The 25,836-nt window shown below is 47.8% G+C and overlaps 1 protein-coding gene across 1 annotated transcript; it reads left to right on the plus strand.

Moving 5' to 3' along the window:
* Positions 1-19,170: 19,170 nt before the first annotated feature.
* LOC135186554 (ankyrin repeat domain-containing protein 9-like) lies at positions 19,171-25,618 on the plus strand. The gene is made up of 2 exons (XM_064164355.1): positions 19,171-20,268; positions 24,550-25,618. The coding sequence occupies exons 1-2, from the start codon at positions 19,396-19,398 to the stop codon at positions 24,556-24,558; spliced, it is 882 nt and encodes a 293-aa protein (XP_064020425.1). The 5' UTR covers positions 19,171-19,395; the 3' UTR covers positions 24,559-25,618.
* The last annotated feature ends 218 nt before the right edge of the window (positions 25,619-25,836 follow it).

Genomic DNA, 25,836 nt, shown 5'->3' on the forward strand with positions numbered 1-25,836 from the left:
TGGGACAGGGAAGTAGCAGAGAAATCTGGGACTTATATGGAGGGCATCCAAAGTGTTCTCAGTGACATCAGTTTGCAGGGAATATCGGGTTATGAAAACCATCATCAGCTGTCCCAGAAGTAATTGTTTGAGTGGATTAGTCAGTACTGGTGTTGGCAGGGCTTACTCATTTGATTTCCAATAAGAGGCTGCCATTCCCACTCCCATCAAACCTGCTTGTGGCACACTGGCCAAAACACCCCAACAACCCAAAGGTCTGTGAGAACAGTATGGCACTTGTCTTCTAGGCATTTTGAGTGGACAGAAAGAGAGTTGTCTGGTCACACTGGCCTTGAGCTGTTTGAATTGATGCTGCTGCTTGTTGCTTTTTGATTTCCTGTACAGTGAGAAGCTCCTGGGATAAAGCTAAAATGTGAACATCTGAGATTTCTTGGGAAAACAAAACAAAACAAAACAGGAGGTGGAACCTCCTGTGCTGCAGCTTATATCCATTGCTCCTTCTCCTATCATAGGGAGCAAGTAAGCAGAGCTTGTGCCCCACTCCTGACCCCCAACCCTCAGATATTTATAAACATTGATTAAATCCCCTCTCAGTCTTCTCTTCTCCAGACTAAAAGGCCTCAGGTCCTTCAGCCTTTCCCCATAAGGCATGTGTTCCAGAGGCAGAGTAGAGGTGGGATAACCCAGCTCAGGCAGCAGCCAGCTAGATGTGAGTGCTTGCTGGCCTGGCAGCCCACACTTGGCTCTGAGTCTACCACAGCTTTTGCCCAGCCACAGAGGCCAGGTAAGACTTGGCTACTTGGTGGATACTAAGTGTGCCTGGTGGAGAGAGTTTCCTTCCTAACCATTGCATTAATCAGCTTAACCCTGCAAGACAACATCTGATAAGCTTGAGCTTTCTAAGGAAATACCTCATAGCTATTCTGTGTTTGGGTGATTACAATCACCCTGATAGGAGATGATATACTATGAAACACTTAATTTTCTCAAGAATCTGTATTTTGATCAGACAGGATGTTAAGAAAGCCTTCAAGGGATGTCCTTTTGCAAAGCAATCACAATTGTTGTAATTAACACATACCCCTCTCAGTCTCTCTGTCTGACCTCACACCAGCAGATAAGCTGGTTTAGGCTGCAGCTGTCTGCAGGGATTACTTTATAGCTGTCCACAGCAATGGCTGGGATTCATAGATTATTAGCATGGTTTAGGTTGGAAGGGACCTTAAAGATCACCTAGCTCCAGCCAGGGAGAGTGGGGACACCTCCCACTACACTAGATCACATTGTTCAAGGCCTCATCCAACCTGGCCTTGAACACCTCCAGGGAGGGGGCATCCACAATCTCCCTGGGCAAGCTGTTCCAGTGTCTCACTGCCCTCACTGTAAAGAATTTCTTCCTGATCTCCAGTCTAATTCTGCCCTTCTCAAGCTTCAGTCCATTCCCTCTTGTCCTATCACTACAAGCACTTGTAAAAAGTCCCTTCATGGCTTTCTTGTAGGCCCCCTTCGGGTACTGGAAGCCTGCTTTAAGGTCTCCCTGAAGCCTTCTCTTCTCTAGGCTGAACACCCCCAGCTCTCACAGCTTGTCCCCATGGCCTCTGATCATCTCCATGGCCTCCTCTGAACCCACTGCAGCAGTTCCATGTCCCTCTTATGGTGGGAGCACCAGAACTGGACACAGTGCTCCAGGTAGTGTCTCAGCAGAGCAGAGGGGCAGAATCCTCCTCTGCCCTGCTGCTCTCCCTGCTTTGGATGCAGCCCAGCACACGGCTGCCTTCTGGGCTGCCAGAGATCACTGCTGGCTCATGGGGAGTTTTTCATCAACTGACACCCCCAAGTTATTCTTTATGAAGCAATCCTGCTTAACCAAGAGGACCCACCAGACTGTTTCCCAGCTCTATTTTTAATGTGGCTTTATAAAATGGACACGTTTGGCATGTCATTTGGAAACATTAACCAGGGAGGTTACAGGGGTGAGGCTCTTGGGTTTGAAGCATCCATTTGGTGGGTAGATAAATGAATTGACTAAGTGCTGGCACATTTGTCACAGGGCTATTATGCCTGATTAGTACTTTTTTTTCCTGATCTGGTTATAAGCTATTGGTTAATGGCTTAGAATTAGATTTTTACAGAACTCTGTGCAGATAATTTTCTTGGAAAACATTCTGAAGAGCCTGCCCTTCCAGAATATGAGATGTGCTGTTCCATTGCTGCCTGACTGATTGCTCCTCAAACAGCAGGACTGCAACTGCAAGTGGTAGCCTGTGGCTCCTCCATTAATGTGGCTGTGCTAGGACAGGAGAGCTGTAACAAAGAGAAATGACACATTAACAAAGAAGCAGGCTCAAAGCCTTCAGACCTGAGCATCACGGGATGTTAAGGAAATCTAATGCTTGATCTAGAGCAGGGCTACTTGGCCTGGGGAACCTCAGGTCCAAAGTCATCATGTGTGCAAATTCTGAGCACAGACTGCTTAATTTGAGTTCACCTGCCCCCATGAATTGAATCCAAATAAAGAATAATGCCAAGGAAACTCACAGCAGGAGCTCAGAGAAAGGCAAAGTCATCTCAAGCAATGATAATATAAAATGGTGTATAAATGGTAATATAAAACCTGGCTGGACAAAATGCTTGCTATGGAAGATGCCAAAAACTGTGCTGCACTAGTGGGGGCAGAAGGAGAGAGAGATTCCCTAATGTTCTGATCTTTCCCATTAATGCTTTCCTTTGAAATCTCCCTTGCCTTTCCCATGACCTAATATCTCATTCAGTTGGCCCAAGGGTAGTACATAAGGAAAACTTTGTGATGTTCCTGGGTTATGATGTCCTTAATCTCCAGGACACTTATCTGAAGATGGTTGAGACACTTCAGACAGAAATAGATTGCACCCAAACAGACAGTAAAGGGAACATTTGATATCTTCTAGTTGCTGCTTGACAGGACTCCACAAAATCATCACCAAGAAGTTACAGACAAGCTTCTTTTAGTCCTAGGAATGAGGCTGAAGGATGGATAAACCACAGAAATGTTCCACAAAAAGAACACTGTTTCACTAAACAGATGTTCCACAAAACTCCTTGCACACTTAGGAGAGTCATTTAGCCTAGCAATAAGTCTAGGGGAGGGTAATGTTATTCCTTCTGGGTAGATCTCCTTTGATACACTCTTTTATCAAACAGAAATGCTCTTTTCTTTGCCCTGTATATCCTTGACCTTACATGTGGTCATTACTGAGTTCTTCATATAGAATCACAGAATTGTTTTGGTTGGAAAAGCCTTCTAAAGTCATCCAGTCCAACCATCAACCTAAAAGCACCAGGTCATTAAACCATGTCCCCGAACGCCATGTCCACACGTTTCTGGAACATGTCCAGGAACAGTGACTCCATCACCTCCCTGGGCAGCCTGTTCCAATGCCTGACCACTCTTGCAGTGAAAAATTTTTCCTAATCTCCAACCTAAACCTCCCCTGGCACAATTTCAGGACATTTCTTCTTGTTCTGTCACCTGATACTAGGGAGAAAAGACCAACCCCCACCTCACTGCAGCCTCCTTTCAGGGAGTTGTAGAGAGCAATAACATCTTCCCTCAGCCTTCTCTTCTGCAGACTGAACAACTACAGTTCCCTCAGCTTCTCCTTACCAGCTCTATTGTCCAGACCCTTCACCAGCTTTGTTGCCCTTCTCTGGACATGTCCTTCTTGGAGTGAGTGCCCGAAAACGGAAACAATATTTGAGGTGCATCCTCACGAGTGCTGAGTACAGCAGCATCATCACTTCCCTACTGCTGCTGGCAACACCATGCCTGACCCAGGCCAGGACGTTGTTCGCCTTTTTGGCCACCTGGGAACACTGCTGGCTCATATTCAGCTGCTGTTGACCAATAGCCCCAGGTCCTTTACTGCCAGGCAATTTCCATTTACTCTGCCCCAAGCCTGAGCATTCATGGCGTTGTTGTGGCCCAAGTGCAGGACCCAGCACTTTCGAGCTCATTTCCAGCACTTTTTAGCTCGTTTCCACTCAGTTGTTATCTTTTGCTCAGCATACAAAGCCTCTTGATGCTCTCTCTGTGGCTGGGAGGAGCTCCCCCAGCACACCCCCGCATCTCACTTGCTATTCTCTGCAGAAATCCTTCTCAGGAAGCCCAAATGCTTAAACAAAAGTTGGCAGCATGTAGGCTGGCACATGCCACTCTCATGTTTGCTTGTCTAGTAGCTCCTGCTTTTAGCCCCCAGCCATACTGTGCTCAGATTTTCTCTCTGCCTTGGAAACTCTTTGGAAGGCGTGTTGGCTATTGGGCTCTGAGCCCACGCTCAGCTAGAATGGAATCATAGAATCATAGAATCATGGAATCATGGAATCATAGAATGGTCTGGGTTGGAAAAGATCTCATCTAGACCAAACCCCCTACAGTGAGCAGGGACATCCTCCACCACATCAGGTTGCCCAGAGCCCTGTCAAGCCTCACCTTGAATATCACTAGGGATATTCCACCAATTAAGCTCTTTACTATGAGGTTGGTGAGACACTGGAACTGGTTGCCCGGAGAAGCTGTGGACACCTCATCCCTTGAAGTGCTGAAGATGAGGCTAAATGTGGCTTTGAGCAACCTGGTCTAGTGGGAGGTGCTGCTGCCCATGGCAGGGGTGTTGGAACTAGATGATCTTTAATGTCTCTTCCAACTCAAGCCATTCTATGCTTAAGATGACTAGGGGAAAAAAGGCAACTTAGCTTGTTAAAGAGCTGCTGAAGAGAGCTGTGCATCCTTCTGAAAGTTTGCTTTGGCTTCTTGCTTTGCTAATCTGGTGTTTGTGTTTGTGGGGACTGTGAGGATGTATCCTTAAGCAGCAGTTTTCATGTCTGGTGGACATTAGCTTTTTGCATGGTTTAGAAGTCACTGGTCTCACAGGCAACTGACATCCAACAAAGAACAGGGCCCAAAGGAAAGGAGAGAACCTGCAGGGTAGGACTAGCCAGCTGAACCCTGCAAAAGGTCACTCTGACCTCAAAAGGAGCTTTGTTAGAGCAAAGGATTCAAGCTGGGTCTGAGACAGTGCTAGACTTCTAAGCCACCTGTTTGAATCTGACACAGGCAGGAAGGCTCTGAGCTCTCAGAATCTTCTATTCCTTCAAGAACTACTAGAAAATAAGATGATCATCTCCAGAAGAGTGAGAAATTGGTGTGGGGTATAACTGGTGATGTCCTGCTCACACTCAAACAAAGGGTTCCCATTCTTCACTCTGTCGACTCAGCCTGAGTCTGTAACTAATGGGGGGCACTGTCTGTTTGTCCTGCCACTGAGAGGTGGCAGAAGAGCAGAACCTCCCTTGACCTCCTAGACACACTTTTGTTCACACGCCACAGGATACTATTGGCCCTCTTGGCCACAATGGCACACTGGTGTCAAATGGGTAATTTATTGTCTCCAGGACTCCAAAGTCCTTCTCCGCGGAGCTGCTTTTCAGCAGGTCAACTCCTAATTTGTACTGGATCCTGACTTCTCGTCCCTCATGCCTTGATGGAGTCTGTCCTCCTAAAATAATGGAATGGCACCACCTTGTGGGCTGTTGACAGCGCTGAGCCTTTCGCTGTCTTCCAGGCGTTGGCTCTGCAGGGCTGCGTTTGAAGAGTGCGGCATGCAAAGGTTGATTCATTCTCATGCCGCTTGTCAAACGCTAGGCAGACATCAAGAGCTTTCTGCTTCTTCTCTGCCAGCTGACAGATTTTAGCGCTTCAGGGTTGATTTTCATGGCTTCACTGCTTTTGCCTTTGCTAGTGGCCTTACTGCAAAGCTGTAAACAGATTACATAATTAACACTTTCCACTTCTAAAGGAGATGCAGAGGGAAAACGCTGAAATGTTGTCATCTGCCCTCTACACAGTGTCTTTCCTCTTTCTAAGATATGGAATTCATATCTCAGCCAGTCCATGCATCACCACATCCACTAAAGTCCTGAAAGCAAGGTGTAATGGTAGGACATAACACACACACTGTTGTCTTGGCCTTTAGGGACTGCCCTGCCAACAGTAGCACATGTCCTTATCTGCAGAGTTTCTGGGAACCATCAAACATATGCTCCTGAACACAAGAACAGTCCACCAACAATGACACCAAGGCTTTCTAGCAGCTATTACAAGAAGGATATGGATGTGCTGGAGTGTGTTCAAAGAAGGGCCATGAGGATGATCAGCGGGCTGGAGCTCCTCTCCCATGGAGAGAGACTGAGAGTTGGGGCTGTTCAGTCTGGAGAAAAAAAGGCTTCAAGGAGACCTTATTGTGACCTTCCAGTATCTGAAGGGGGCCTACAGGAAAGCTGAGGAGGGACTTTTTAGGATGTCAGGAAATGATAGGACTGGGGGGAATGGAGCAAAACTAGAAGATTCAGATTGGATGTTAGGAAGAATTTCTTCACCATAAGGGTGGTGAAACACTGAAACAGGTTGCCCAGGGAGGTGGTGGAAGCCTCATCCCTGGAGATCTTTAATGCCAGGCTGATGTGTCTCTGAGCAACCTAATCTATTGTGAGGTGTCTCTGCCCAATGCAGGGGGGTTGGAACTGGATGATTCTTGAGGACCCTCCCAGCCCTGACAGCTCCATGATTCTCTTGGTTGCCTGGTGTCTCCCTTATACAAGAAGAGGACACAAGTTATCATGGGTTTGCAGCAACTCAGGGTGCAAAATATCCACTGATGAGAGAATCAGTGTGACTGTAAGGTATGGAGAACCAGGAATTTTTTGTCAAGTTAGATTATCAGACACCTACAAATCCCAAATGACATAGCAGCTCCTTGAAGTCTATTCAGATAAGATTTTGCCAAGGAAAAGAGATGATGCCCTGAAAAACAAGGACATACTGTAGCCCACATTATATCAAGAAAATGGAACAGAATCTTAAGCAGAATGTAGGCAAGTGAGCAAATTCCTCCACTTCTATTGCCCCAAATAAGAAGCTCAAAGAAACACAGAATCACAGAATTAGGAGCTGGCAGGAACTGCTGGAGATCACTGAGTCCAACTCACTGGCCAAAGCCTAGGGTAGGCCACGCAGGAATGCATCAGGTGGGTCTTGAAAGTCTCCAGAGGAGGAAACTCCATAACCTCTCTGGACAGCCTGCTCCAGCACACTCACAGCAAAGAAATTTCTTATATTGAGGTGGAGTCTCCTCTGTTCCAGCTCATACACATTGTTCCTTGTCCTATCACCGGGCATCACTGGCAGCTTCATTCTGACACCCATCCCTCAGATATTTATAGACATTGATAAGGTATTTGAATAAATACAAATTATTAAACTGCCAATTAAAAATTTCAAGTCTGCTTCTCAAACTTGATTTCGGTTTTGGAAAGGGCATTTTGCTTTCACAATGTTGCCCACCCAGCTGTGTGCTCACCCAGAGTTTTTGTGGGCATCGTTACAAGTTCAGGTCATGCTGGTTGCAAAGTTGTGCCAGAGATGTGCAGAGAATCTGTGAGCAGAACAAGGTGGTCAAAGCCATGAGGTCCACCAAGTGAGGAGGGTGTCAGGACAAGGAACGAGGGAGGCTTGGCAGGGGATTGGAGAAGTTTCTGGGGGTAGGCATTAGGACAGGAATATGAAGGCACAAGGAGAGTCAGAGCAAGGTCCTGAGCTCTGAGCATCCTTCTGTCACTTGCTGCCTGCCTAATGTCTCTTGGCTCGTTCTGCCCTCAAGCCTGAGAGACCTGCAAGCAGGGAGCAGCTTACTGCATGCTTCCAATGACCTCAGTCATCTGCCAGGGTCACACCACCGTAGGTGTTGCATGAGCACAGAGTAGGGACAGTCATGTCCCCAGAGAACCTGCAACATGATGATAGACGGAGATGTGCAGAGAGGAAAAAGCATGTGCCATGAGAACAGGTGGCTGTCAGCACATCAGCAGTGTGACCTCTGTGGAGTGCTTTTTCCAGCTGTGGCAGCAAAGGAGAGTTTAAAGCAGGGATCTGAAGGGAAAAATGAGCCAGTCTTGGAGATCCTTATGGGAATGTCTTTCTCAGTATCCCAGACATGCCAGTGTAGGAGAAAGGCTGAAAATGCTCACTTGGAAATTCAGAAAACTGGTGACAGCATTGAGTGAGAGGTGGATACCAATATCCTGCTGTTGAATGGCAGCAGTAGGAAGGATGGAGATTTACAGGCTGAGGAGGTCCCTGATTTAATTCGCCAATGTAATCAACATGCATGGAGAGTTGGGTGCCTGATCTGAAGACTGCTGAGTGAGCAGAACTCAAAGTGGATATAAGTGGTACAAGTTGTGCAATAAATGTTTTTGCTTGGGAATCCTGTGGAGTCCATGCCCCTATTTGCCACAGTACTCTGCACTGGTGAGGCTGCACCTCGAGTACTGGGTTCAGTTTTGTGCACCATGGTATAAGAAAGACATTGAGGTGCTGGAGCAGGTATAGAAATGGACAACAAAGCTGGTGAGGGGTTTGGAGAGCAGGTCTGGTGAAGAGAGGCTAAGTGAGCTGGGATTGTTTGGCCTGAAGAGGAGAAGGCTGAGAGGAGACCTTATTGATCTCTACAATTCCCTCAAAGGAGGTTGATGTGAGGTCAGTGTTGGCTTCTTCTCCAAAGTAACTAATGACAGGATGAGATGAAATGGCCTCAAGCTGCACCAGGGGAGGGTTAGGTTGGATATTAGGAAAAATGTCTTTACTGAGAGAGTGGTCAGGGACTAGAATAAGCTACCCAGGGAGGTGGTAGAGTCACCATCCCTGGAGGTGTTCAATAAACAAGTAGATGTGGTACTTTGGGACATGGGCTAGTGCCCATGGAGGTGCTGTGTAGAAGGTAGAACAGTGATGATCTTAGAGGTCTTTTCCATGGAACATTGACTACCTCTGATATTTGTGGAAATCACCAACTCTGTGTCTACCTCAGTTTCCAGTCTGTGAGATAAAGGGTGAACAGTGACTCATAACTCTTATGAAGAGATACACGACAAAGATCCTGATGGCCATGAAATACCAACATGTCTCAGACTGAGAACCAGATTAATTTCTGGCCCTGATAGAGAGTAACACCAATTTTTCAATAGTTTTCGGATTCTAGTTTAACACTGAGCTGCCAAATAGGTGAGCTCAGAGCAGGGCTGTGTGGGGACCAGGTCATAGAATCATAGAACCATAGAATTGGTTGGAAAAGCTCTCTAAGATCATTGAGTCCAGCCATTGACTAACATCACCATGGCCATTAAACCATGTTCCCAGTGCCATGTCCACACATTTCTTGAACATCTTCAGGGATGGTGATTCTACCATCTCCCTTGGCAGCCTGTTCCAGTCCCTGACCACTCTTGTAGAAGAGAAATATTTCCAACCTGAACCTCCCCCGGCACAATTTCAGGCCATTTCCTCTCATTCTATTACCTGATACTAAGGAGAAGAGACCAACACTCACCTTTCTCCAACCTCTTTTCAGGGAGTTGTAGAGAGCAGTGAGGTCTCCCCTCAGCCTCTTCTTCTCCAAACTCCCTCCCACCCAGTTCCCTCAGCTGCTCTTCACCACACCTGTACTCCAGACCCTTCACCAGCTTCATTGTCCCTCTCTGGACAAGCTCCAGCACCTCAATGTCCTTCTTGGAGTGAGTGGCCCAAAACTGAATTCAGTGTTCGAGGTGCATCCTCACCAGTGCTGAGTACAGCAGCACAATCACTTCCCTGGTCCTGAGGGCTCCATCTGCAGGACAGGCTTGCTCTTGACAGTCCACTTCTCCTTGCTGTAGTGAGGACAATAGCTCTGCCTGATGAAGTGAAGTCCTCACTTTCAGGGATGAGAAGGAGAATGTATAACAGCCATCTGCAATAGTTTAACACTTCGGATTTTATGATACAGCAGCACATTCAATATTTCAGCCTCTTCCTGTAGTGCTTTTGGCGCTGTGTTTGCCAGGCTTTTGTGCCAAAATGGCACTGCTGGCACCCAGACAGCTTTTTCTGGCATTGCTTCTGCAGTGTCTTCACACAGACCCAGCTGATGTGTTAATTGTGGAAAGTCAGATTTTATTATTTTAGCTTTGAGCAGGTGCAGCCCATCAGTGTGAGCCTGAGAACAGCTGGGGTGTTGCTGGCATTTTGATTACAAGCCTTCAAGTCAAGAGTTTCAAATCTGGGTTAAAGTTAGATGCTTGTCTGTGTGATAGATGGCCTCATTTTGAGAGGGAGGGAGTCCTGACAACTTAAGCCGGATGGGAGAATGAATTTCTTGCTTTGCAAAGATGTTTCTATTCTCAGGGTATTTTCAGATCCCAGATCGAGCTCTATATGTCAAAATTCAACTCTCATTTAGAGATGAACAACATTTCATCTCGCCAGCATCAAGACTCTTGGAGATTCCTTGCTGCCACTGGTGTTTAGCTTGGCTGCTGGAGAAATGAGGAGTCCCAGCTCTGCTGTCACCTGCCTGGCCAGGCTCTGGAGTGGCAAGGGTGAAGGCTAGCTGGAAGCCTTACTCAAAGGTGCTGCATGGTTACCATGGTGCTCTGGTGCTTAGGGAACAAACCAGCCTGTGAGCTCATGGACTGTCCCTGGGACTTTGAATGGCAGAGTTGTGCTGGGGGACCCCTGGGCTCCACAGCAGCCCTGAAGATAAAAGAACCAGAGAGAGACTGCAATAGCATCTCTGATGGTTTTTCAGCCCTGCTAGGCTCAGACATCACCAGAGGCTTTTTGGAAACTATTGAGAGGAGAATAATTTCCATCAAGAACATCCCAGTCTTCCCTCTGAAGACTCCAGTAGCCTTGAACAAGCAGTCACAGTCTTCAGCAAGTCCACAGCTGAGGCAGCCTTCAGAAGGTGAGGTGTGTGCACAGCACAGTGCGAATCGCATCTCCTGAAACAGCATCCGAGATGAGGCAGGAGTCCCAACTCATGTCACACAGGCTGGCTACTGAGGACCATGAAGTCATGAAAGGTAGCTAACACTGGTGCTAAGTCAGAACCTCCAGGTTGTTTTTCCTGGATTGTTTTCCTCTTTTTTGGAAAGGCTAGGAGCTCCAGTAGGTCCTTCTAGCACACCTTCTCTGTGTCTCAAATCCTTAGCCCATCTCCAGTGGCACTAGATGTTGCATTTAGAGATGGCATCCCCCTGCAATTAGTGTGTCCTTGACAACACCACTGCCAGGTTGGCTGCATTTAGGCCCTATCTGGGGCTAAACTCTAGCAGTTGCTCTATCACCCAGTGACCCCTCCCCAGAAGAGAAGGGGGGATCAGGAAAATGAGAGGAGACTCACAGGGTGACATGAAAATGGATTTAATGAAATAGCCAAATGAAAACCAAGGTCAACACAAGAGATCTAAAGTTATACTCAACCCAGCAAAAGTGCAGCAGCCACACTGAACAGGAACGCAGTCCTCAAGACCAGAAGGCTCCCCTCAGCAGACTCCCTCCTTACACTGGTTGTGATGCTCATGGGGCAGGACACACCTGCAGTCAACTCCAATCAGCTGTGCTGGCTGACTCAGAGCTGCTGATGGCCTGCTGGCCTGGGAGTCTGTCCCAGCAACACCAGGACACAGCAAAGGCAAAGGGAGGACCACCTCAGATACCTGCTGAGGTTTGGCCACCGTCCATGATGCCAGAGACAGCAGCACCTCCCAAGTCTGACTCCTAGCCCCAGAGAGCCTGGAATTTTATTTTGTTAGTGACAGCTTGGTGCAGCAATAGAAAGCCTGAGACAAGGAGGAAGAGGAGGCAAACCATGTCCAGTGTGCAAAGCATGTGTCAGCTGCAGCAGGTACTGCTGAGCAAAGGGCAGCTTGTAGTCCTAGCACATGATAGACCATGGTGCTTCATTAGCTTAATTATGGCTGAGGAGGGATGTCCTTGCGCTCTGCAGCTCCCTGAAAGGAGGTTGGAGTGAGGAGGGGTTGGTCTCTTCTCCCTCACATCAGGTGATGGAACGAGAGGAAATGGCCTGAAATTGTGCCAGGGGAGGTTCAGGTTGGATATTGGGGGAAATGTCTTCACTGCAAGAGTGGTCAGGGACTGGAACAGGCTGCCCAGGGAGGTGGTGGAGTCACAATCCCTAGGAGTGTTCAAGAAATGTGTGGAGACAGCACTTTGGGACACAGTTTAATGAGCATGATGGTGGTGTTAGGCCAAAGGTTGAACATGATGGTCTTACAGCTTCTTCCAACCAAAACAATTCTATGATTCTATTATTAAGGTGGTTCCCAGAGGAATTTTGCTGCCAGTAGTATAGCTCTCCTGCAAATTGCCTCATATGCCATTAAGGAAACAGGGCCACACTGATGTTTTGGTTTAATTTCTCTACCTTCCCATTGAAGTCTTGGAAGAATGTTTTGCAAAGGCAGTCTCATGTGGGGAAGGTGACTGTAAACATGAGTTAGTGCAGGTTCTGTTTGATGGAGGGAAAAAACAACAAACCAAACCCCAGCATCCAACTGATACAGAGATGAAAAATCTAAGCCATCATTCTCCACTCCTATGAAGATCTGGAAGTTGAGCTGATTTCTTTCTGCCTCTCACTTTGGTTACTTGGTAGTAAATGTGTTTTTTTCCCCTGCCACCAGTTAGAAACTTGATCATGATAGGCAGAATACTCTGTGAGCAGACTGTAAGAGTGATTCACTTCAATCCTGCACTGTAGTGAAGCAATTTCATGTCTTCCTGAGGTACTTCCAAAGGAGGTGGTGGAGTCACCATCCCTGGAAGTGTTCAAGAAATATGTGGACATGGCACCTGGGGATATGGTTGAATGGCCATGGTGGTGTTGGGCTGACAGTTAGACTGGATGATCTCAGAGGTCTTTTCCAACCAAAACAATTCAGTGATTCTATTCTTAGTGGTAGCTATTTCAGTGTAAGGCACAAACAGAATGCTTTTGTCTGTCCTGGATCAGCTAGATATATGAGCCAGAAGCTCCAGCCAGTTAAAGGGTGGTTTGGGCTGGGGACATCTTTAAACTGTCCATTAGTGTTCAATCCAGCAGCTGTTAGCTGAGATGTCACTAAAGGCTGTTATGCACCAACAGCTGCTTTCAGGAGGTTTGATATTTAGATTGTTTGCTTAGTCAGGCAGCTCAAAGGTGTCCAGGATGATGTTCTTCTGGGTGCTGATGAATGAGTGCTGAGGCAGCTCTCCCACAGAAAACTCACAGTCCAAGTAGGCACCTCAGAGGATGTTGTGGGAAACCACTGTGCCCAAAGCATTTCTGAAACATCCAAAAACTTCTGCCTTAAGCAGCCTTCCAGGATTCCCTGCTTTCATTTTGCTAGTAATCCATCTACTACTGAGTGAATTCTCACTGGCCAAATTCACATAAATATTAAACCATAAAGAAGGAGAAAACAGATGACCAAGCTGCAGGTTAGCAGGCTGTGAACCCATTACATGTTTTTGAAGAAGCATTCTGTCTCTGGCTGAGTCACCACAAGTGCCACTTATTGTCCACCAGGACTCCAAGGTCCTTCTCTGTGGAGCTGCTGTCCAGCAGGGCAACCCTATCCTGTACTGATGGATGAGGTTATTCCTCCCTAGGTGCAGGACTCTTGCTGAACTTCATGTTGTTCACCTCCACTCAACTCTCTGGCCTGTCCAGGTCATGCTGGATGGCAGCACAGCACTGTGGTGTCAGCCACCCCTTGTCAAGGTCTGGAGAACAGAGATGAACAATATCTTTGTCCAGAGGAGCAAGATCTGTTCATACAGATTTCCATGTTCTGAAATTAAGGTGCAAGCAAGATCGGATAGCACCACAAAACTATTTATTAAAGGACAAAGTTCAACAAAACAGAGGGAGAGAGAGAAGGAGGGAGAGAGGGAGAGGGAACAATGAAGAAAAAGAGAAGAGCAGGGAAGGAAAAGAGCAGAGATGATATTACCATCAGGCAGAGATGGGGGGAGGCAGAGAGACGTGTGCGTGGCTGAGGGATGTTCTGGAGTCTGTCAGGAGTTCTTCTTCCTGGTGTTGTTCTGGGGGAGTTGTTGCTCGAGTTGTTCTGGTGGAGGTGTTCTTCTTGACAGGCATTGCTCAGGTCTTTTTAACGTTTTTTTTTAGCTTGGTGTCCAGGTGCAGGTCCCCAGGGAATCTTCCTGTGAATTCTCATGCATTGTCCGGTGGCAGCACCGGGGAAGGCCTCCACCCCCTCCCTGCACAGCTTACCTGTTCATACCCCAAACACAACTATTCCATAAGCCTTTTCTAGCTGAAGTAAGACAGACACATCCTGGGCATTCAAGCTGGGCTGAGTCTGGAAAGGTAACAAAGGCAATCTTTATCTTTGGTGATTTGAACAAGGGAGACACGATTTAGACTCTGACACCCCTTTCAGTTTTGCATCATCAGCAAACTTGCTGAGGGTCCACTCTGTCCCTTCACCCAGGTCATTGCTGAAGATGGGAAACAAGACTAGACCCAATGCTGAACCCTGGGGAATACCACTGGCTACAGGCCTCCAGCTGGACTTTGTGCTGGACACTGATCATAGCCCTCTGAGCTGCATTGTTTAGCCAGTTCTCTATCCATCTCACTGTCCACTCATCTAACCCACACTTCCTGAGCTTACCTATGAGGACGTTCTGAGAGATGCTGTCAAAAGCCTTGTGGAAGGAGTGGCACAGCTATAGCCTATTATTTACTTACCCCTCCACATGGTGCTAGGACCTCAGAGCCGCAGTTTTGGTGTTGTGCCAGCTGCTGTATGTACAGAGAACAAAGACCTCAATATTTACAGCAAACCCAAAACCTTATTTTGGAGGCTGCAAAGCATTTAGCCTCATTCCTACTGTGCAGCACTGAATTCCCCAGGTTAATTACGGCTTGTATAAAAGAGCATCATTTGTCATCAGTTTTGCAAACTGAATGTATTCATGAATGCTTGCTAAGGGTTTGTCAGGCTTGACATTTACACAGAGGGTTGGTAAAACAGGGCACTGATACCCCTAATCATCACCAGGAACAAAAAAATGTCAGACAATAGAAGACTGTCTCACCCATTGACTGGAAAAACAACATCTGGTTCAGTGCCTCTGCAGGCACAGCCTTTCTGCAAGGGCTTTTTGCTCTTTAAGCAGAGCTCAGCTGACAGGTTGCTGTCTAGAAGAGGCATGGTGATTTGCACACTGCCTTTGAGAGATGTAAGTTTCAATTAGCACAGGAGTCAGGAAGTGAAGAAAAAGAGCTGATAGAAACGGGAGAGCCCAGGATTTCTTGCCATGCAGGTTCTGTACATTTTCATAAAGTGGAATAAAATGAGCCTTGGTTTTGTAGCTGATTAAACTCAGCTGACATCCCCTCCTTTGGACACAAGTGTCCTGCTTGGTCTAACCTAGATTTGAAGAGGCAGGTGGTGTTCAGGGAGAGTCAGCAGCATCTTTGTCCTTCCTGTGGAGTTACTCCAGTGTTTACTGAGGGCCTGCCTTGAGAAATGGGCAATCTCTCCTCAGGACCTGACAGAGCATTAGGTTCATGGTGCCCTGAGCAGTCTGCAGCACCCAACAGTCCCCAGGCTCTGGTGATCCCACCAGCTATTCACAAGTAGCACCTCTGTGGACCATGAGGTATTCACCTCTCCAACTTAATAAGCTAAAATTCATAGAGTTAATCTTCTGTTTGGTATTGTTGGACAACTGGCTAAGGAGTAGGGAGGTGATTGTCCCCCTGTACTCAGCAGTGGTGAGGCCACACCTCAAGTGTTGTGTCCAGTTTTGGGCACCACAATACAGGAGAGACATTGAGGTGCTGGAGCAAGTGCAGAAGAAGACAATGAAACTGGTGAAGGGGCTTGATTATAAAACTTATGAAGAGCAACTGAAGGAGCTGGGGCTGGTTAGTGTGAAGAAGAACCTCATTTATTTGCTACAGTTACCTGAAAGGACATTGTAGAGAGGTTGATGCTGATCTCTTCTCACAGGTGACTAGTGACAGAATGAGAGGGAATGGCCTCAAGCTGCGCCAGGGCAGCACACTAGGAAAAAAAAAAATCACAGAAAAAAAGTGGTCAGGCATTGGAACAGGCTGCTCAGGAAGGTGTTTGAGTCACCAACCCTGGATGTCTTTAAACATCATTCAGGTGTGCTGTGTGGTGATATGGTGTGAGAGTCTAAATCCTCTCTCTCGTTCATCAACTAAGATAAAGATTGCATTTTCTCTCCTTAATCAACAAAGATACAGATTGCTTTTGTTAACTTCTGGGACTCAGACTCGGTGCTTGGCCTAAAGCTCAGGAATGCAAATCAACAGATAACACCTTCGAAACTCCTGGACCTCAGCCTGGAGGGAATGCCCAGGAGGCCTACATCTTATCTCAGCTACCCCCAAGGGAAAAGGTTTATGTGTATTCAGGGTATGGACAGGTACAGCCAGGGAGGGGGTGGAGGCCCTCTCCCCGGAGGCTCCGGACCCCTGCGAATGCATGAGAGTACACAGGAAGATTTCCTGGGGAGTTGCAGCCGGACACTGAGCAGAAAACTGTATAAAAAGGCAGGAGAAATGTCTGCCAAAGGGTGGCACTCCCACCATACCACCAGGGGCACCTCCACCGGACCACCGAGGGCAGACCACCACCAGACCACCAGAGCTGCACACCGCCCGAAGAACCTCTGACAAACTCCACAGCAGATCACCCCTGGGCCACGCACCCGTCTCTCTCTCTCCCCTCCATCTGCGACTGAGGGTAATATGATCACAGCTTTTTTTCCTTCCCTGCTCCTTCTTCTCCATCGTTCTCTTTCTCTCTCTCTCTCCCCCTTCTCCCCTCTCTCCCTCTGTTTTGCCCAACCTTATCCTTTAATAAATAGTTCCGTGGTGATGTATGCTCTCGTTTGCACCTTAATTTCACAACACGGAAATCCATAAGAACAGGTCTTGCTCCTCTGGACAGAGATGCTGTCAATCTCTGTTCTCCGGATCTTGACAGATGGTTTAGTGGTGAACTTTGCAGAATAGGGTTAATGGTTGGACCTGATGACCTAAGGGGTCTTTCCCCATCTGAATGTTTCTATGATTCTAATAGGCTTCATGTTAGGAAAACGGTCCACAGCAAGAGGTTAATGTTCACAGAGGAGTCCTGTAAAACTTTATTGCAGTAAAGAGAGAGCCCACTGGGCAGAATCCCCATGGGATCTCTCAAATTGCTGGCAGAGCCTCCTTTAATCCTAAATTCCTGGCCTCAAGTGACCCTCTTCCTTTCCCCACTGGCTGAGGTACTTGGAATGTACAGATGTCCTGGTCTGCCTACTCCACGTTCTCCCCTGCATCACACATTCCATCTTGATTAAAACGAGGCTTTACCTCTCCCTAGCTGGAGAAGTTCATATTCAGTAGCCTATTAGGTCCACACACTATTCCAGAGGTTCAAAAGTTCAGGCTGTGTCCAGCTACTCCTGGTCCTTACTGCCTTTGAAGGACACTTTGTTGATTTAGGGAAGGATCTTTGTGGAGACATCAGTGGTAAGGATGCAGAGAATCTTTGTCATCTCAGCTTTCGTCTGGAAAGCTTTTCATTTGTAAAGACACTTTATCTTAATCCCATCATTCACAAGGTGAAGGACAGCAGGCTCGGGAGGGGACTGAGCCTTGTTCCAATCATATGAGAATTGGCCTTGAAACTGAATGTTTGGGCCATGACCTTGAACATCCAGACCTTTGGAAGGGGTACATAGATCTAGATGCAGTTTTCTTTTTGGATGACCACAGATAATCACAGAATCATAGATGCTGGAAGCGACCTCCAGAAGTTGAGCCCAACCCCTCTGCCAAGCAGGATCCCCTAGGGTAGTCCACACAAGAATGCATCCAGGTGGGTTTTGAAAGTCTCCAGAGAAGGAAACTCCACAACCTCTCTGGGCAGCCTGCTCCAGGGCTCTGTCACCCTCACTGTAAAGAAGTTTCTCCTCACGTTGAGGTGAAACCTTCTGTGTTCCAGTTTGGAGCTGTTGGTCCTTGTCTTATTGCTGCTGACCACTGAAAAGAGATTTGCCACATCCACTTGAGACTCACCCCTCAGATATTTATAGACATTGATCAGTTCTCCTCTCAGTCTTCTCCAGACTAAACAGCCCCAGGTCTCTCAGTCTCTCTTTGTAGGGGAGATGCTCAAGTCCCCCCATCATCCTCATAGTTCTCCACTGGATTCTTTGCAGCAGGGACCTGTCTCTCTTGAACTGGGGAGCCCAAAATTGGACACAGTCTTCCAGGTGTGGTCTTGCCAGGGCAGAACAGAGAGGGAGAAGAACCTCCCTAGACCTGCTGGCCACACTTTTCCTAATGCACCCCAGGATACCATTGGCTCTCTTGGCCCCCAGAGCACATTGCTGGCCCAAGCAGAACTTGCTGTCCACCAGCAAAGCTTTTCAGCAATTAGAGATGTTCAGATATGATACTTGAATACAATCTATTTTAATATACTAAATATATGTTTGTCTCCTTGCTGAATGAAAAAATGATTTCTTGCTTTGCTGTATTTCCCCTGTTTTCCTTTCCAGGTGGTGAGACACCACCTCACTGCAGTTGCTCATCATAAAATTCATTCTCTAAATAAAAGGAGAGTCCACTGGGAACAAGCTCCCTGTGTGGTCTCTCCAGTTGGTGGAGGGCAAGGAAGGGAGACATCAGTGATAAGAATGCAGAGAACCACTCATCTCAAGCTTCCTCTGGAAGCCTTTTCACCGTGTGTGTAAAAACGTCTCCTCTTCATCCTACAAACCTTTGGTTGGACTCTTTTCTCTGCAGAGAGGAGCGCTGGAATCTCAAACATGAGGAACGCCTCCCAGACAATCCATTAACAACATCAGTGCCTCCTCAGTGGTTAGCCATACCATTATTTATGACATAGGGACCCTTTCCTAAAGCTGTGGTACTAATCCTTTGATTTCTTCAGCACAGAATCATGTGCAGAGCATTTTACCTTGCTGTGTATTTTTTACTACTGGATGAGCTGCATGTGTGAGCGACGTAAAACAGATGAATCTTGTTCTTGCACTTGCTGCAACCTATGAGCTGCTCTGGTGAGACATGAAATGCAGACAGAAATCCGCCTCACCTCTCTCTCCAGCTAATTTTAGTCTCTCCCTCTCCTCTCTAGCTGTGTGTGCATAAAATCCCTGGCAGCCTGACAGCCCACGGGTAACCTGTGCCACACGCCGCTCGAGAAGCTCTCACCAACCATCTGCTCGCATGGCATGGGTTAACTGAGCCTGTGGGATTGTGCTTACCTAAACAAAACCACTGCAGTGAGGGGGAAAAACAATGAATGGGTGGAGATGATCAGCCCGTGCGTTCCAGCTAGTGCAGCCCAGGCAGCAGTGACAGCCTGAAGGTTGCAGCAACATCGGGATCTGCGTTCCGAGTGCACAGATCTTACAGTCTGGAGTGATTTGACGCGGAGCTGCTCTTTATTTGCTGAGCCATGGCCAGTAACCAGGCCAGCCTGCAGGATGATCAGAGCAGGCACTGCAAGTTTTTATCCTATATGTTCTACCAGGCTGTGAGAGATCACAAGCCTGTGTGGATGCTGGAAGACATGAGAACTATGGAGTATTTTTACTGGGAGGAAAATGCCAGCCTAAGAACCTACTCACCTTCAGAAGCCCTTCTCTATGCAGTGGTGCATAACCACCTGCCTTATGCTCAGTATCTGCTGTCTCATTTTCCAGAGGAAGCTCTCAAGGTGCCTGGAGAACACTTCTGCTATTGCCCATCCTCTGCTCCTCACTTGGCCATGGCGGTCACATATGACAGGAGGGATATTTTGGGGCTGATCATCAAAATTGCACATAAGCTCCCTAGCTTGAACTCCTACATCAACAGGACTGGCTGCTTTCATCTGGAAGATGGGAAAACCCCCCTGCACCTTGCCTGCGAACTGCTGAGGTCAGAGACAGTCCTCATCCTCCTAGGGAATGGAGCTTCTCCCAGGATAGAGGACAGTAAAGGGCTCACCCCATTGGATGTCATCCTGGAGCAGATGTGGGACTCCAAAGTCAATGTGGCATCAAAGAAGCTCTGTCTCGACTACCTCTTGCTTTTCATGCCCAACCCACAGTTTAAGATGCGGAAAGCTCTGCAGGAGCATCCAGACCACTGGACAGCCTTGCTGGGGGAAGACAAATTCAACAGCCTGGTGGGGAACACACCTGCTTCTTTATATCTGCAAGCTATGCAAACTATTCTCCAGACTCTTCCCCCCTCCCACTTCCCTAAAAGCATCCAGGAACTACCTATACCTCAGGCACTAAAGCCCTTACCATCCTATGGCAAAAAGCTACCAACAAAAAATGTGGTAACTGGTTTTTCTTGACTTTACATTCAGTGGGGCTTGGATTTTCAGAGGCAGCCTAGGGGAGCTGGTAGTTTTAGTGTGGTTTTAGTATTTAACCTGTTAGGCTGTGCTGGAAAATCCAATGTCTTGTGACAAGACTTTGTGTCTTTTTTAATTGAATGCAGGCACGGCACTTTTAAAGGCAAAAGCCTTCCTTGATTTCTGTTGTTTCGTTGTGCATGTGAAGGGTTAACTGTGCTATGTCTGGTCTCTTAGCTGTCAGCTGGTGTCAGTGTATCTGAATTCCCAGTGTGATAACTGCATCCTCCTGCAATGTACCCGGGGAAAAGGGAACTTGGTACCCGGTGGGATTTTCAAATGGTGTAACTATGGGACTGTGTTCTGTCAGAGCCGGCAGAAATACCACCCCATGCCAACAGGGTTCAAATGTCAGGCTGCCTTTCTCACGGTGATCTAGCATCATCTAGTAATAACCCAAAAGTCCGAGGCTGATGCTGCAGGGACACAGAGGCAGTCCTGTGGGGCATCTCGTTTTACTGGGTTACTTCACAGCAGGTCAGAGAGGGCAGGAATTCAGAGACGAGCAGTGAGTGCATATTCTTGGTGGGGGATAAAGATGGGCAGAACAGCATCCTGAGAAGGAAAGGGTTAAAGGCAATCCTAGCCCTGATGCCTCTACAGGTTTGTGCAGTGGGGAAGGAACCATTTTCCTTGCTGTCCAACTAAGAAACAGTAACAAGAGCAGGGCCAGGAGAAGCTCTCTCCTTCATAAATGCCATTTCTCCTTGACTTGTGTGTTGGGGCTGTGTCTCCACAAGAGATGTAGCTCACAAACTTGGTTTCCCAGTGGGTCTCAGAGCCAGCACCATTTGCTAGTTCTAAGCTGGGCTATGATGTTCTGCTGTTAAAAGTTGTCACTTGTCACTCAGAGTCTTTTTGCCACCAGGGTCCACATAGAGGATCTGATCCTGGGCAATACAGAAAGCTGCCAACCGCTGCCCTGCACCACGGGCAAGGTGTGTTTGCAGGAGGCAGGGCTGGGGCTGCCCTGCTTTCTCTGGGGAGCTCTGCAGCTCCTCGCTGCCCAAGCACTTCAATGAAGTGATTCTTAAAGCAATCTCGGGGATACAGCACATAACACAGACACACAGGGGCAGGGCTATACAGCAGCTAACGTCAGACAATGGAAATTCTTGGCTCTTCTCACTAAAATCACCTGCCCTTGTGGCCGGCTAGGCAAGGATGCATGTCACTTCTCAGCTGCTCCCTGCAGAAATGGCTGGTGTCTCCTCTGGCCCTGCCTCTGCTTAGCTGGCTGTGCTGGAGCCGACCCTGCTTTGACCATCAGCACAGGAGCACTTGTCCTTGGTTCCCCTGTCCACAGGGTGCCTCCTGTGTGCCAGGACACTGGTCATGGCCAGGTGGACATTTCCTGCAGAACTCCTGGGCACAGCCAACTGGAACATCCTTTGGAAGATACTGGGATGCTCCTCCCAGAGATCCCTTCCCATGTGTCACAGAAGCACCTTGTTGCCATTGCCATCTGTGCTGGGTGAAGCAGCAGACTTGCTTGTGAGATGGAGAAAATGTCAGCTCAGCCCTAAAGGTAGCAAGCAGGCTGCAAAGGGGTTAACTCTTCTCCCAGAATCCCACATCCCTGATGCTACAATGTCCTTCCACCCCTGCCCTTGGGGACTTGTATATCTTTCCCCATCTGTGTCTATTCCTCCTTGTGTGATAGGCAAGGGTATGGCTGGTGGTGGATAAATTCAGAGTCAGTCTGCATTTTCTCTACTGAAAGGTTTCTCAAACACTGGAACAAGCTGCCCAGGGAAGTGGCTGAATCACCATCCCTGGATGTACTTACAAGCCGTCTAGATATGGTGCTCAAAGATATGGTGTAGTACTGGCCCTGGTAGAGTTAGGTAATGGTTGGACTTGATGATCTTGAAGGTCTTTCCCAAACACGGTGATTCTCTGAGTCTTGGGCAAGGGTTTTGCAGAGCAGCTGCTTGCTCAGCAGCCTCTGCAGCAGGCGGAGGCTGTCACAGCTCGGGAAGCAAAGCAGAGCCCAAGGCAGATTTGCATCATAAACGGTGGCTGAGCCGCTTCTGCCAAGCCCTGCAGGCTGCCCAGCCCTGGCGGCCCCCAGAAACCCGGAGCTGCAGGTAGAGCACAAAGCAGGCGCTGGCTGTCCAGGGCAGGTGAAGGCAAACACAGGGAGCAGAGCCCCTGTGGCACCCCTGGAGTTGGGAGGAGTAGGACTGGGTTTGTCTCCAGCAGCACTGCGGCATCTTCTCCGGATGCTGGATGCTGGTGGGTGAGAGGCAGAGGAGGCTGATGATAGATATTATTAGAATAGTAATTAGGCCCCCGAAGCAGAGATCCCAGGGAAGGAGGGAAGTGAAATCACCAACTGTTACTGCACTGGCTGGAAACCATGAGAGGTTTGATGCTATAAGGAATGTCAGGAAAGACAGGGGGGAAGGGAAAACTGTTTGACTCACAGATCAAGGGAGGCAGTTTTTCTTGGGATCAGTGAGGCAGCACTTTCCAATGAGGCAGGTGGCTGTACACAGAGAGCCAGAGCAGCCCACAGGGAGCACGGGGGTCTGAAATGCTGCAGGGATCTCTTGGTAACTGTAATAGTTGTGGATCATTGCAAAGATCAGGGTGCAGACACTTCGGGCTTTCTGGATGGGTGTGTAGCAGGCAGCAGGAAGCAAGATGTCCCTGTGGGAAGCTGCTCACTATCCACCCAGCCAGGCAGAGATAAGAGACAGATTCCCAGCAACTGTTCAAGACACTCAAATCCTTGGGTGTGTCTCTGTCTGGTCTCTCAGCCTGGAAGAAAGCTGCTGGCCCATTGTTGGCCAGGATGTAAAAACTCTGCTGTGCTCAGCCCAGTGTGCAACAGGCAGCTACACATCACTGGGAGATGATCTGGAGGTGATCTGGAGAGATCACTCCACAGGCTTCACACTCCTCCTTTTCCTTATTTTAACAAGAGATTGAGTCCTAGCTGCTGAGCTATCCTTGGTCCCACTGGGCCAGATGTAGGGGCAACAGCATTGTAGTGACAACAGTTTTCCATCACTTGCAGTGACAGAGCACAGGATGAGGTGCCCTTCTGCTGGACAGCAGGAATCTTTTCCCTAAATCCAGTTTGCTTATCTTGTGGTGACCTGCCTGTTGGTTTGAGATCCAGTTTGTCTTTGTGCTCTGTACAGTGACATTACATCAGACACAGCCATATCTACCTCAGCCCCATCTGCCTTGAATTTTGTCTGCATTTTTCCCAAGCCAGGTCGTTAGCAAAGAGTAGTCAAATTATCTTCCATACTTCATGCAACCTGATTCTAACCCATAGGGCTGAATAACCCCTGTGCCTGCATGGCTGATGCACTGGTGACTCTGTCCATCACAGAGGGTGCTAGGTGCTGCGTGGGGAGGCTTACAGCTTGCTTGTGTACACAGAGTAAGGGTGGATGAGATCTGTACTGTGGAGCCTGGGGAGGCAAATAAAAGTAGAAAAGAGTGAGGCTGAGGTTAGTGCTAATCTTTGGGTTACAGACTGGCTCTGCAGGGGGCATCTGAACTGCTGTTCTGAAGAGCAGCACTGTGAGGCCTTGAGCTGCGTGTGCATGGCTGCAGTGTCCAAAACATCACTCCAAGAGGCTTGGCATGTGTGAGTAATGGTGTGGGTGCCTGTGTGCACACCTCTGTATGTGTAAGTGTGTGGGTGCTTGCGTGTACACCTCTGTGTGTGTGTCTGTGTGTAAACGTGTGCCTGCTGCACACCTCTGTGTCTGTGTGTATGTACATGTGTGCCTGTGTCTCTGCCTGCCCTCCCCTGGCACAGTGCCTACTTGCCCTGCACTCCCCACCTCTCCAGTCCTTGCCCACACCAATACCTTAGGCACGCAACCCTTTCCAGGAGCTCTGTGTGCATCCCAAGCTCTGTGCTGCCCACAGGTAAGGACATGTCTTCCCTGGTCAAGAGGCAGCAGCTTTGCCTCTGAATTGGATGTTGTGCCCTTGAACTGGGTGTTGTACCCTTGAACAGCAAGCCCAAAGGCTTCTGCTTGCTGACAACCACAGTCATCCAGCAGAGGGTTTGTGACAGTGCCACATTTTATTCTTGAATCCTTTTATTTGTGTATTTCTTTCTTTAAAATAAAATCTAACAAGCATCTGTCTTTGTCTCTCTTTTCTCTGAGCTTCCAGCAACATTCAGCTACTTATGACCTCCTAACTCTATGCTTCTGTCTGTTTCTGCAGCATCACTAGCAGGAAGAACAGACCAGATTCTGACCTCTGTTACAGCTCTTTACACCTGAAGTAAGGCTTTTAAAGTCAATTGTATCACTCATAATGTTTGTTAGCCTAAAAGAGAGCAGAAACTCTTTGTGCACTTACATTCTTCAAGGTTCCCTGAGTGACTTCAGCAGATAACTTGATGTGATGCTTAATCCCTGAAAACATTTTATATCTTTTTGGTACTCTGAATGTATGCAGAGATCTTTTTTTCATCTCACCAGCAGGCATTTCATAGAAGCATAAAATCATAGAGAGGTCTGGGCTGGAAAGGACCTCCAAAGGTCATCTAGTCCAATCCCCCCCACAGAAAGCAGGAACATTCTCAACTAGATCAGGTTGCCCAGAGCCTTGTCAAGCTTCACCTTGAAGATTTCCAGGGATGGGGCCTCAGCTATTTCCCTGAGCAATCTGTTCCAGTGTTCCACTACACCTCATGGTGCAGAACTTGTTCCTAACATCCAATCTAAAGCTATTTTTCTCTATTCTGAAGCCATTGCCCCTTGTCCTGTCACTGCAGGCCTTTGCAAACAATCTCAGTCTCTCTCCACCCTTCTTGTACCCCCTATCAGGTAATGGAAAGCTGCTATTAGGTCTCCTTGGAGCCTTCTCTTCTCCAGGCTGAACAAGCCCAGCTCTGTCAGCTCTTCCCTGTTCCCAGTTCCTTTGACTTTTCTGGAATCAGCATGACAGTGACAGATACTGCTGTTCACTGCCTGAGACTGAATGTTGCCCTGTCTGAGTACAAAGAAATGTTCATTGTGTGACACAACTTTCTTACAAAGCCATACTTTTGTAATTTGGGGCTCTCTTTTTTTTAAGGGTTAAAAAAAAAGAAGAAGAATAAAGAACTCTTCCCTGCAACTGTGTTTGTACATCATTTGCTGCATGACTAAAGAGAGAAAAAAAAAAAGAGATTGTAAAGTGCTAGGAATAAAATCTCTGTACATGCCCTGGTGTAATTAGGTCTATTAGCTGTATAAATAATTTGATTTGATTGTATTGCTACAATAAACTTGCAGTTTAAACCTGATGTGTCTGATATTAGCCAGTTGGTCAACACCTCACCCCACCCCAAAACAGTGCCTATTGCTTTTGCTTTGGCTCGTCTGGGTGATTGAATCATAGAATGGTTTGGGTTGGAAGGCATTTCCAAAGGTCATCTAGTCCAGACCCCCTGCAGCAAGCAGGGACATCCTCCACTAGATCAGGTTGCTCAGAGCCTTGTTGAGTCTGGCCTTGAATGTCTAC

Source organism: Pogoniulus pusillus, chromosome 25, assembly GCF_015220805.1.
Source record: "Pogoniulus pusillus isolate bPogPus1 chromosome 25, bPogPus1.pri, whole genome shotgun sequence".
Classification (NCBI taxonomy): Eukaryota; Metazoa; Chordata; class Aves; order Piciformes; family Lybiidae; genus Pogoniulus; species Pogoniulus pusillus.

Coding starts and splice junctions, on each gene's coding strand:
- LOC135186554 (XM_064164355.1), top strand. CDS start 19,396: ATGGCCAGTAACCAGGCCAGCCTGCAGGATGATCAGAGCAGGCACTGC.